Source organism: Triticum aestivum, chromosome 5D (assembly GCF_018294505.1).
Source record: "Triticum aestivum cultivar Chinese Spring chromosome 5D, IWGSC CS RefSeq v2.1, whole genome shotgun sequence".
NCBI classification, from domain to species: domain Eukaryota; kingdom Viridiplantae; phylum Streptophyta; class Magnoliopsida; order Poales; family Poaceae; genus Triticum; species Triticum aestivum.
In genome coordinates, this window is record NC_057808.1 from 468,594,054 (window position 1) to 468,606,895 (window position 12,842).

General features: G+C 53.5%; 1 protein-coding gene across 1 annotated transcript; it reads right to left on the reverse strand.

Moving 5' to 3' along the window:
* Positions 1-7: 7 nt before the first annotated feature.
* Positions 8-3,547, reverse strand: LOC123122855 (oligopeptide transporter 3). The gene is made up of 5 exons (XM_044543218.1): positions 2,904-3,547; positions 2,106-2,203; positions 1,163-2,000; positions 890-1,072; positions 8-793 (listed from the first exon to the last, which is right to left on the reverse strand). The coding sequence occupies exons 1-5, from the start codon at positions 3,420-3,422 to the stop codon at positions 179-181; spliced, it is 2,253 nt and encodes a 750-aa protein (XP_044399153.1). The 5' UTR covers positions 3,423-3,547; the 3' UTR covers positions 8-178.
* Positions 3,548-12,842: the final 9,295 nt, after the last annotated feature.

The window sequence follows — 12,842 nt, forward strand, 5'->3', positions numbered from 1 at the left end:
TTGGAGAAAAACAAAACACACAATGTTCACAATGTGACTCAGGGCGGGCGGCTGCATCGGGTAATTGATGCAGAGAGGTTGAATTCATGGCTTCCTCTGTCAATCCAGACGACGATCGCTGCTAGCTACATACATGGCGGGCAGTGTCCGATGCTGCTCCGGCGAGCTTAGTTGGTGCTCAGAAGACCGGGCAGCCCTTGACGACGATGCCGGGCGCGGTGGGGCAGGTGGCGAGCGGGCAGTGGTCGACCTCGGTGCCCCACCACTTGAGGTCGTGGTGCGCGTTCTGGAGCGCGAAGAAGATGAGCACCCCCATGAAGGCGGTGCCGGCGTCGAGCGCCGCCGACAGCACGTAGTTGTACTTCTGCCACCACCCCTTGCGGTACCTGAAGACGAAGAAGTTGAAGACGGTGCCGGTGACGAGCCAGCTGGCGATGTTGGTGGGCGTGGCCGGCGGCATCCCGGCGAAGCCGTAGGAGATGACGGGCACGTTGACGAGCGCGATCCACTTCTTCTCCGGGAACGCCCTGCTCAGCAGCCACACCGGCACCGGCAGCACGGCGCCCACCACGAACAGCCACACCAGGTTCCGGTACAGCCCGTGTTGGCCGAAGAGGCGCCCCGGCCCGATGAGGCCCCAGATCACCGACGCGTCGAAGGTGACCCGGTACTTTGGGCACGTCCAGGGGCTGTCCGGGTGCAGCGCCTCCACGTCGCAGATGTTGTCGATGCTGTCCAGCATCCACCACGCCACTGCCAGGTTCACCACGCCGGCCACCACCGTGCCCACCAGCTGCACCGGGCAAGCGCACGTCGGTTAGTTCAGCGAGTGATGAGCACCTAGTTCATTGTGGAGGCTGAGAGATCTATCTCTGTCAGTGTCACGTACCTGGGCGGTGTACATGCAGCGTGGAGGGATCTTCATGTAGTGGCCGAGCTTGAGGTCGGCGAGGAAGGAGAGCGCGTGCACGGTGCTGATCCGGCCGTAGATCTTGAAGAGCAGGTTGGCGATGGGCTTGCCGGGCAGCGCGTAGCCGATCATGAACTGCGCGATGATGTCGTACCCGGGTTGCTGCAAGCAGATCAGACGATGAATCGGTTGATGATCAGTGCAGCGCAGACACTGAAGAACAAGAAGAACCATGCACATTTGTGTCCATACCTGGTTGGTGGTGGCCTGGATGACGCCGATGGGGAGGGTGACCACGAACGCGAGCGCGAAGGCGAAGAGCATGCCCCACCATGGCAGCTGCACCTGCTCCTTCCACACGAAGCACATGAGCAGCGACACGGCGATGCTCCCCGCCAGCAGCACCAGGAACCACCACTGCGGCACCTGCTTGTACCTCTGCATGAGCCTGGCGTGCACGTCGAGCTTGGCCGCGGCGCCGATGGCCCTCCGGCTCTGCCGCCACATGTCGGCGCCGTGGAAGAGCAGCACGTGCACGATGGTGGCGGAGAAGCGGAGGAACCCGGAGCCGATGGAGATGGCGAAGAGCGGGCTGAGGTAGAGCTTGCCGTAGCTGTCGTAGGCGGCGACGTTGAGGTCGAAGTCGCTGGTGAGCACCTTGGTGGTGTCGTACTTCTGGCCCGCCGCCGTGAAGAGCTGGTTGGAGAAGATGGGGAAGCGGCGGGCGTCGAAGGTGTTGAAGCGCCAGTAGCAGAGCGGCACGATGACGTAGATGAACATGACGAAGCCGACGGCCGTGTTGGCGATGGACGCCCACGGCGCCACCAGCGGGCTGCCGTGGTACGCCGAGATGCCCGCCCAGTCCAGCGTGAAGGCGCCCACGCCCAGGCCGTGGTAGCCGGACCCGACCTGCTGCGCCGTGATGCTGCGCGGCCACACCCAGCACGCCCACGAGAAGAAGGTCAGGATGGGAAGCAGGTAGCCGGGGAGCGCGTAGTAGGCGAAGCTCGCGAAGAAGAAGATGAGGAAGAAGCGCATCCTCGACGGGCCCGTCGACGGCTTCCCGCCCTCCTTCGTCTCGTGCAGCGCCCTGCATTCCGACGATCGCTTGATTAGCACCAACTAACAGTGTATTTTCTCGAGAAAAAAATCTTGGACTGCAGAATCTTCCTCGCGTTGCAAAGATTATCACTACCTGAAGAGGGAGACCTGGGCGAGATTGGAAGGCCACCACATCTCGGCAGGGTCAACCAGGAACCTCCTCAGCATGCCAGCCCAGCCATAGCCCAGAATCTGCATGTAGTTTTGCACAAGTCAGTACACTTTCTCCAGTTACTCAAAAAAAAGTACACTTTCTCTAGTGTTTGCTTTTGTATGTACTCACATCACATGAGTAAAAACACAGACACTTTTCTTTTGGATTATATTTAACTAATAATCGCTTAATGACATGACAGTGCATCCATGATGTAATATTCTTTTTGGAGAATATACGTCCACGATGCAATATTGCACTGATGACCGCAACCTGACAGAATTTCAAAGTTGACCACGATGAAATTCACTAGAGGCATGGTGCATGCATACGCAAGAAGAACAGAATTCCGCCAATTATTCTTAGGGCCATGGATTCTCACTGACGCGCTAAGATTTTCCTCCATCCTTTCTCCGAAGAATCATTGGCGGTAACTCTCTACGCGGACCAAAACATCACACCATCGATTGGCAGCCAGACATCTATAGTGTTGGTCACATCTCCTAGTCCTTAGCTAGATGCCTCGTGCCAGTCGTGCCCGTCGCATTCGCGTGTGGAATCGAACACCAAACGGAACAGAGAGCACTGTCAATTCCTTGATGCGTATGCTAGCAACTTGTTGACAAATGATCAACAGAACTTGAAAATAATTTTTTGAACATTCGATTCTGTGAATGACGCTAATTAACCATGGTCCAGGAAATTGAACAGACGAGACTGATGAAGAAGATATCGGACCTGCGTGGAGAGGACGATGAGGAGGGCGCAGAGGAAGCTGAGCGACTGCTTGTAGTAGGCCTTCATGACGGTGATGGCGCCGATGGAGTAGGCGTCGCCGCCGCCGTAGGAGACGCCGCAGTTGGCGAAGATGGTGATGATGACGTGCTCCTTGATGTTGAAGGGCCCCGGGTTGAGGTTGAAGCTCCCGAGGCGGCCGCCCAGCAGCCTGACCTCGCGGTCGGGCAGCACGGACGCCATGAAGCGGCCGACGGGGAGCACCAGGATCTGGGCCAGGATGCCCGAGATGGTGAGCGGCTGCGTGCGGTACGTGAAGAAGGTGTTGAGGAAGATGAGCACCACGCAGGAGGCGAGCCCCAGCGTCCACGCCCGGAATGTCATCACCGGCGTCGCCGGGTCGTCCGTCTCCGGCACCACCAGCGCCACCTCCTCCACCGGGTACCGCTCCCCCTCCCCCTCCCCCTGCGCCGCCGCCTTCCCTCCCGTCGCGTCGGCCGCCGGCAGCTTCGTCGACGGCATCTCTCTCTTCCTCTGTCACACACACACGTGGTTGCCCCCGACCCCGAGCTACGAAGCTACAATGATTTGCTCGTATCTATCCCTGGTGGAGTGGAGACGGCAGTACACTTGCGGAGATTCTTGGATGGTAGCGTCTGACCTCTGGTCGTCCCAATTTATATTCCACATTCGCGTCTCCGTGTTCCCTCCACTCCTCGTACCCCTGCCGCCGCCTTGGGTTTGGGCAAAGGAAACCCATCATGGCCGTCCGTGGCTTTGATCGGACGGCAGACGAACGGCCAGCAGAGCACCCCGACGGGCACGCGCCGGCTTAACCCCCGGCGCGCGGCGGCACGCGCGCGGCGCGCCGTGGCACACGACTCATCGTGCATTGCCACTTCGTGTGATCGCGCTCGGCTGATTGGGGTTCTTACCAGTGAAAGTCGTTAAAGCCGCTGGGTTGCTCTTGTGCTTTAGGAAAGTGGCTTTTTAGTCCTGGCCCTGATCGTGCAATGCGCGACGACATTGGTGAGACGGGGCTGTCAGTTGCGCAGCTTATTGTGGGTCGTTTCGTAGCGGAGGGATCCAGGCTACTCAGCATTGCACCTTTAACCCACGGTCCTACACTGGCAAATTGGCGATTGTGCCTTAATAGCAAGGCGTCGATCGTACTTGCTCAATGTTGGCCCGTATTCAGAGTATCAGCATACAGTTTGTCTAATTCATATCTAGATGTTTTTTTAAGAATGTCACATCTAAGCTCCCACAAATATATAATGCAGCAACAAAAAACAAAAAAAAAACTAAGACACAACATGAGCTTAGATGTGACATAGTATATATACATTGAGTAAAACAATTAGCAACGTCGTGTATGTATTAATTCATGGTCCGGAAACAGGGAACATCAGTTCCCTCGATAAATAATTCGAGACGAAACCTTAGGCATTGAGCGGGAATCAGGTGTCGTCAAAAGCGTCCCGGCTAAAGTTTTTGGCATGCTTGACGTGTCTGATGATAGTTTCACATGCCCCGAGCGACCTTTGTTCTCTTCTCTGCCTCATCCGGATCATTTAGATGCTCCCGCCTAAAAAAGCAAGGATGCATTCCCCAAGCCTCACGCCTCAAACCAAATATCTACAATATTGATATATTCGTGTCATCCACAGGACTGTTCAAGAGGGTTTGGATTTTGTACTCGATATCAGCGGGTGGAGCCGAGGGATCGAGCTAGGCACAAGTGGAGGGTGTAGGAAGAAGGCATCCGGTTCGAGCCAGCGAGCGCGCGCGCGCGCATGGACATGGGTGGCGGCCACGCGCGGTGCATGCATGCATGGGCGTTGCTTGTTTCTTCCGCCTGCAACAAGAGGACGTCATGCACAGGAAGGACCGCTGGCTACTGTGCCGTCGCCGGCAGGTACCAATCGGAGACGCTTTTGAGATGGGGATCGGCGATTAAAGGTGGCCAGCTTTCCGGTGCCCTTGTCCTCTCTCGTCATGTGAAGAACAGAGGAAGTGAACCCATCCATCAACCATGCATTGAAAAGTAAACTGGATAGATGCCATGAGCACTATTATGAAGACCGTGTGGATAAAATAGTTTTCATTTGTTTTTACTGGGCTCTAGCGCAGCTTCCATGCTTGCATCATGCCAGCAGAAGCAAATCATGACAATAGCTTGAGATTTGGGGCCCTGCATCGTTGACGATACCGTCAATAATGCGCGTCGCTGGTTGAGTAAAATTGCTGAGTCTCACGCCGGCCGTCCACGTATCAGGTAATAACACTGACTAGAGCATCTCTCCAACAGTGACCCTACGGCACGATGGATCGATCGATATTCGATCCGTCCAACGATACCGCGCATGCATGCTGGTGTGGACCTCCATCGATCGACCGGTCTGCATTCCCTCGTCGCTGCGTTGCGTGCACGCGTGCCACTCGCCGTGCGCGTCCGTTGGCCAAGTGGGAGTGGACCGTATGGAGCGACAGATCGCTGCCGCTACTCGCCTACGATCAGCAGTGGGCAATGGTGGTGGGCGTGCACGGTGCACCCGTGCATACACAACGCCCGCCCGCGACGCACGCGGCCGCATGTGGCCGTCGCGCCGCCGGCACGCGCCCGCGCACCCTGGCGCCGGGGCCCCGCGCGCGCCACCTCCGCGCCACATCGGCGTTCGGCCGCCTGATTAGCGCGCGCCGCCGTGTGTAGCGCACGCGGTTGTAGTGGAAGGGCTTTTCGGCATAGGTTTATGCACACCACCTGTGGACCAGCGCCAGCGCCGGCAACGCCTAACCCGAGGTAGTGCCTGTATCACTATGTGTGTGCACCTTTGGCTGCACAAACAGCAGCCGGGTGCAGAGGTATCTAGGCCCAAAATCTAGGTCATGTTATTTTTGTGCCACGTGTACTGAAGCCAATGGAGCAGTGCTAGCTTTCCGTGCTCGGCTGGTAGCACGGACGGGACGGGCAGCGCTGACCCCGGGCCGAGTCGTGTCGTGTGTACGCGCCACCTTTCCCTTCCCTTTCTGCTTTTGCAGGTCCGCCACCGCAGGAGGAGGGATCCGCGCGTTCGTGGAATCAAATCCGGCAGGGGCGTCGCCCAGCCACCCGTCGCGGGTCGTAGACTCGTAGCTCTCCATCCTCCACTGTCACCAACCAGCCTTTCTCCTCCCGCGCGAGCGAGACAAACGCCAAACGGCTAGCCTTCGGTCGCGTCGCCGTCCGGCGGTGGCGCCACCCCTCCGTTGCGTTCTGCGATTCGGAGGAGGTCACTGGCCAGAACCGCGGAAGTGCGGATTTCAATTACTGGCTCAACTCTCTCTCGGAGACGCATGCAAAACGATATCTGTCGTGGATTGGGGAATGGATGGGGTGCGCGCGCTCTAGTGCTGCACCTCGATTGGAAAATGATGGCTATTCTGTTTAGCGCTCGCTTTCACCAGCTGCACGGCGAACCATCCCCCCCCCCCCCCCCCCTTTTTTTTTTAGAAAACACAGGCGAACCATTCAAAGTCTTGTTCTTAGACATATATACAGGCCCGTTCCTAGATCCTAGAGAATGGCATTGGTTACTGTTTTTTTTGTCAGAAAAACTTTCAACCTATTCATCCTTAATCATGGTAGTACGATGAACATCAGAAATAATAAAAAATTACATCCAGATCCGTGGACCACCTAGTGACGACTACCAGCACTGAAGCGAGCCGAAGACGGGCCGACGTTATCTCCTCTCCCTTGTCAGTCAGTCAAAACTTGTTGCAGTAGATAGTCGGAAAGTCGTCGTGCTAAGGCCACATAAAACCAGCGCTTATCACATAGGACCGACGCACCACAACAGTAACTGCGCTGATGAAGAATAGCATAGATCAAAAGGATCCAACCTGAAGACACACGAACATACACAAACAACGACCAGATCTGAGCAAATCCACCATAGACAAATTCGCTGGAGACACACCTCAACAAGTCCGCCGACGATGTTAGACACACCACTGAGACATGGGCTAGACGGGGAGAACTTTATTCCATCATCATAGAGTCGCCGTCACCTCGTTTTCCTGAGTAGGGCACAAACCCTAATAAAACTCACAAGAACATCTAAAAATGGAGCCCTGCCGCCGGCCCTTGCGAACGATCCACCGCGCCCCATGGCCTAGGGCCACCGGAGATGAGGCAGACCGAGGGAGCACCGGTAGAAGACAGAGAACCATAGTTTTTTGGGAGGAGGAGACGCGGCTGCGTGTGCATTGGTTACTGGTTAATCACAAATTCATCATTGGATAAATTTACTCAAAAAGAGATTAGAAGAAGATAGTTGCGCAGTTAATTTACGGAAAACCGGATGAAAGGCGTTACAAACTTGCATACAGCTGGACAAGCGCACACCTACAGACGACCGCGGTGGCAGGCCGACAAACATACCCAATGATACTACCGTGAGGAATGCTACACCCACGCAAAGCTACGTATGTTTTACGTGATAGTTAGGGCATATTTCTCCCGTAGTGGTTTTGGTGATTGATGACAATACGTTTACGGACTAATCGTGTGCATTGAGCGTTTCAAATATTCATTCATATGGCACGAGACGATTTCTGCCCCTCGGCGTTTAAAGAGAAGACGGTGTTGTTTCCATCATTTCAGTTTTGGTGGACTTAGAGTCATAGGAAACACCGTACTATTAAGAGGGGGTCCGTATCGGAAAGGTTAGGGTGGAATTAACACGTACACGTCTCCTTTTGCACCCTCAGCTCTTTCGTGCATCTTTGGAGGATCCGTCGTTATCTTGGAAGTGGCATTGGAGAAGGGGGCCAGCGGTAGTACCGTGACATAGAGCGGTAGTACCGCCTAGAGCCATAGGCGGCAGTACCGCTGTGACAGCGGTAGTACCGCCTAAGACCCACAGGCAGCAGTACCGCTGTGACAACGGTAGTACCGCCCATGGCTCCAAGCGGTGGTTCCGCTCAGTGCCGCCCTAGTACCGCCCCGACTCGGGACGCCTTGTTTTCGTGTCGGGTTCTGCGGCAGTAGTAGCGGCAGTAGGTGTGGTAGTACCGCTCATGAGCGGTAGTACCGCCCTACCACCGTTGCTAGTGCCGCTCCTAGTTTTTCTCTCCTGCTCCTTCTCCCCTTCGTTCGTGTGAGCTGCTGTGCACAGCCCCAGCGGTAGTACCGCTGGGCCAAGCGGCAGTACCGCTGCGAGGAGCGGTAGTAGCGCTCGCTGCGGGCTAAGTTGTGGGGATAACGGTTGGATTTGATTCCCCACTATATAAGGAGGTCTTCTTCTCCAAGAAGACCTACCTCTTCCCTTCCCAAACTCCATTGTTGCTCCAAAGCTCATTTTCACCCGATTTCTCTCCCTAGCCAATCAAACTTGTTAATTTTCTATGGATTGGTTGAGAAGGCCCCGATCTACACTTCCACCAAGAGAAATTTGATTCCCCCACTAATCCCTTGCGGATCTTGTTACTCTTGGGTGTTTGAGCATCCTAGACAGTTGAGGTCACCTTGGAGCCACATTCCATTGTGGTGAAGCTCCGTGGTGTTGTTGGGAGCATCCAAGCTTGTTGTGGAGATTGCCCCAACCTTGTTTGTAAAGGTTCGGTCGCCGCCTTCAAGGGCACCACTACTGGAATCACGGCATCTTGCATTGTGCGAGGGCGTGAGGAGAATATGGTGGCCCTAGTGGCTTCTTGGGAGCATTGTGCCTCCACACCGCTCCAACGGAGACGTACTTCCCCTCAAAGGGAAGGAACTTCGGTAACACATCCTCGTCTCCACCGGCTCCACTTGTGGTTATCTCTTACCTTTACTTTGTGCAAGCTATTGGTGTGTTGTATCCTTTGCTTGCACTCGTTGTTGTTGTTGTTAGCATCATATAGGTTGCTCACCTAGTTGCACATCTAGACAACCTTTGTTGCTAACCCTAATTTGTTAAGAAAAGCTAAAAACTGGTAGTTGCGTATTCACTCCCCCTCTAGTCAACCATATCGACCCTTTCAATTGGTATCAGAGCCTCGCCTCTTTATTAAGGGTTTCACCACCCGAAGAGTATGGTTGACACCGAGGAGGAAGTGCCCGAGGCTGTGGAGTTGACTTCGATCACATGAGACGACTTAAATGAAGCTATGGCTTCACTTAAGACGTCTATGATGACCGAAGTCAAGTCCATGCTAAAAGAATTGCTTGAGGGATGAAAGCTTCACCCGATCGCTTGCTTGTGGTCAATCCCACCACATCGAAGTCAGAGGCCAATTCCGCTAAGGAAGCGGCTAAAGGTACTCATGTTTCTTCCCCTCATGACAAGAACGGGATGGGAACCTTTGCCTCGGTTCCCCCTCCCCGGTCTATGGTGGACCGGTCCCTACACCTCGCATTAATAATCATGGTCCTCCTCCCAAGCTTGTTAAAGGTGATTTTGCTAATTGGGGTTTTCGATCAAGTCTCATTTGAATCACAGCTCAACAAACCTTTGGAGAATCATTGAGGAAGGCTTCTACCCGCATGATCCAAACAACTTCACCCCAAGAGAAGAAGTGGACAATCAATACAATCACTCCGCTTTGTTCATCCTTCAAGATGCGGTCCCACCCAAAGATCTATCCCACTTACATCCCTTCACTCGTGCAAAGGATTGTTGGGAACACATTGTATCTATGTACAAGGGGAGCTCAAGCATCCAACAATCCAACTTTGAAGTGGTCCTTGATGAGGCCGATTAATTCGTGATGCTAGAACATGAGGATCCGCGTGATCTCTATCGAAGGGTGACAAGTCTTGCGGTTGCTCTCCAAGATCATGGGAGCAAGGATACGGATGACACTTGGATCAAGCGCGAGTTTCTCAAGGCCATCATGCCATTCAACAAGGACATGTCTTCCATGATTCGTCAAAGGCCGGACTTTCACACCTTGACCTCAAGTGAAGTGTTGGATGAGCTTATTGCCATGAACATCATGAACAAGACCGCCGACAATGCTCTTGATCGTGTCCGGTCAAAGAAAATCTCAACCACTCTCGATTTGAAGGCCAAGGCCATTCTGGAAGAGGAAGAGGAGGAAGAAGAGGAGTGTTACCCTGAGGATACCAAATATGCTTACCATGAGCACATGGCTCTTGCATCAAGGCAATTTTGGGGCAACAAGAGGAACTCAAGTCCCAACTTCAGCAAGAACAACTCAAGTGGCTCAAAGAATAAGCAACCACTACTGCAGGATGCTGCTAACGCGACACTACGATAAGAGACCCTTCGACGAAACTGTGTGCGATGCAATAATCACAAACGGTGGTGTAAAAAAACGTCAAAAAAGGTGCAAAACGTTTGCGATGGAGGATGCATCAAACACAGTTCAGATTTTAGTTGCGTGTGCGATGCAGGGCATACAGTTTAGTTCAATTAATTGTTTGCGATGAGGAGGAACAAAAAAACGGGCAGCTAGATGAAGGTGTGTGCGATATACAGCATACGGTTCTCTCGGGTGAAATGTTTGTGATTAGGCAACACAAAAGAAACGGTCAGCCAGATCAAGGTGTGTGCGATATACGGCATGCGGTTCACCTGGATGAACTGTTTGCGTTGAGACAAGAGAACAAAAACGGTTCAATATATCAAGATGTGTGTGACACGCGGCAAACAAGTGTGTAATCAGAAATGTGTGCGAAGACCGATAATAACACAGACGATTGCTTCTAACAAGACGTATGTGATATGCTCTGTCTACACAACATCTATTGGTCATTGGGGGACGGGCGGTCACCCGGATACGCCATAAGGATGCGAAGAGGCATCCTATATCAGCCAGGACTAGCTGTTCCACCAGTAGCTCATGTAAGAGAACTCTCAAGTTAAGTGTGCTCAGGCTGGAGCAGCCATCATATGGGTGACTGGATGGGAAGTTGTGTTGATGTTAAATTAACTGATAGAATGGGTCGTATTTGTCAAATTAAATGACTGATACGACCCATCCCATCAGTTAATTTAACCTCGAGGTCCTTGCTTTTTTATTTTATTTTTATTTTTTAACACATGTTAAAGAAGGTCTACCGCATTACTTTTTGACAATGTGCGATATGTGGCATACAGTTGATCCATCTGACCTGTTTGTGATGGAATAAGCCGTGTGTGTTGTGGGCAAACGCTTGCTAGTATTCAACCGTTTGCGATTGATGAATTCATCACCGACGGGTTCCCTAGTGTGGTCCGTGTTCATCTGATCATCATCTACTTCTTGTGCTAGCTCGATGTTCCTTCTATGCTAAGTTTCCATTAATTGATGGCGTTTTATGAACACGCCGCCGTTTCCCGCCATTTCCTCGCCTGTTTCCCGCCACCCAGCGGTATTGCGCATAAACCTAGGCGGCACGCGATGCACGGAGGCGACAAGCGCAGCCTGTAGCACATCCACCTTTTCCAAGCATGCCAACCCACCAAAGCGCCGCCTCTGCCATCAACCTCATCGACGAGAAAAACGAGTAGGCGCCACGGCCCGTCGAGGCCGAGGCGCTCCCCAGCAATGCGATGGAAGACGTCGTGATGTGCATCATTGCCAGGGGTTGAGCAGACCTTTGGTGCATGGCGCTTGAGCGCCGCGGATCAAGATAGGCATGTCAACGCCGACAGGCTGCAGCTCGTCGCACAACATGATCGATGGCGCGCCGCAGAGCAAGCTAGGCGCATCCGCGCCGATAGGCTGCCGCTCGCCGCACGGCGATACCGTTGGAGCGCCGTAAAGCTAGAGGCGCGGCGCGCTGCACAGCAAGAGCGGATCCATCGGCGCTTGCCTGCTGTCGACACGGCGTCGCAGCTGGGTACACGTCCCGTCAGTACCCCCATTCCTCGCCAGGAGTGGGCAGAGGCCCTCAGCGCCGTACTTGCACCGGACGCCCGTCGCGCCGTTCGCATGGGTGGCGCCGTTCGCCTTGTCCATGGCCCGCTGGATGGCAATGCGCTGGTCCATAGGCTCAACCGCCTCCTTGGCCCAGGTGTCCATCTGGGCGCAATAGAGGAACATGGCGGTCGCATCCTCGAGCTGGTGATCTCCGATGAAATAGCCAACTTGGAGCTCGAGATCGCCCTCCAGATGTACCGCGAGCATGTTGACCACTTGGACGAACGCCTGCACGAGTTCAGGCAGAGCCAAGAGCTACCGTAGGCAAGGGCTGCTGGTCATGGTCTCATGGACGCGTTTATTTTGTTGAGTCATTTCGACGTGGATAGCTATGTATTCACAACAATCATAGTATTGCTCTGTTTATTCCTCTGTTTCAATGTGTGTACTCTGTTTTCCGTTCTTATATGTTCTGTTTCAATGTGTGTATATACGCTTTCTATTCTGTATATGTGGATGAAAACAGCTAGATTCAAATTAGTATAAAAAATAGATAGAAAACGGAATTCATTATATATATATATATATATTAATTGTTCATTAGTTCATCACAGAATATATATATATATATATATATATATATATATATAATATCATCACATATACGTGATGATACTTAACTACTAGGTACAATGCATAAAATTGAAAACGAACAATACTAAAACTAATAATCCTTCCTGGGGCCAGTATTCTGACAGCCCCTCGCCAGCAGCTCCCTGGTACGCGGCGTCTTCCCAGTGCGGAGACAGTACTCTGCCTCCTCCGCCTCGCAGCGCTTGACGTCCCGATCTGCCTCTTGCTGGCGGACGCATGCGAATGATCTTGCCATTTCGTTGGGCGCCCACCAGAGCTCCTCATCGGTGGCACGCTGGAGCTTATGGGCCCACCTCCATGCAGTGATGAGGCGCCCAGCGCCTATGACCTTCCTCGCGAAGTACCCATCTTTGTACACCTCCTCCGCACGACGACATGCCCGCCCCCAAAGCTCCGCCACCTCCTTTTTCCAGGCGGCATCACGGGCTTCACAGGCCGCCTGGTACCTGGCTTCCT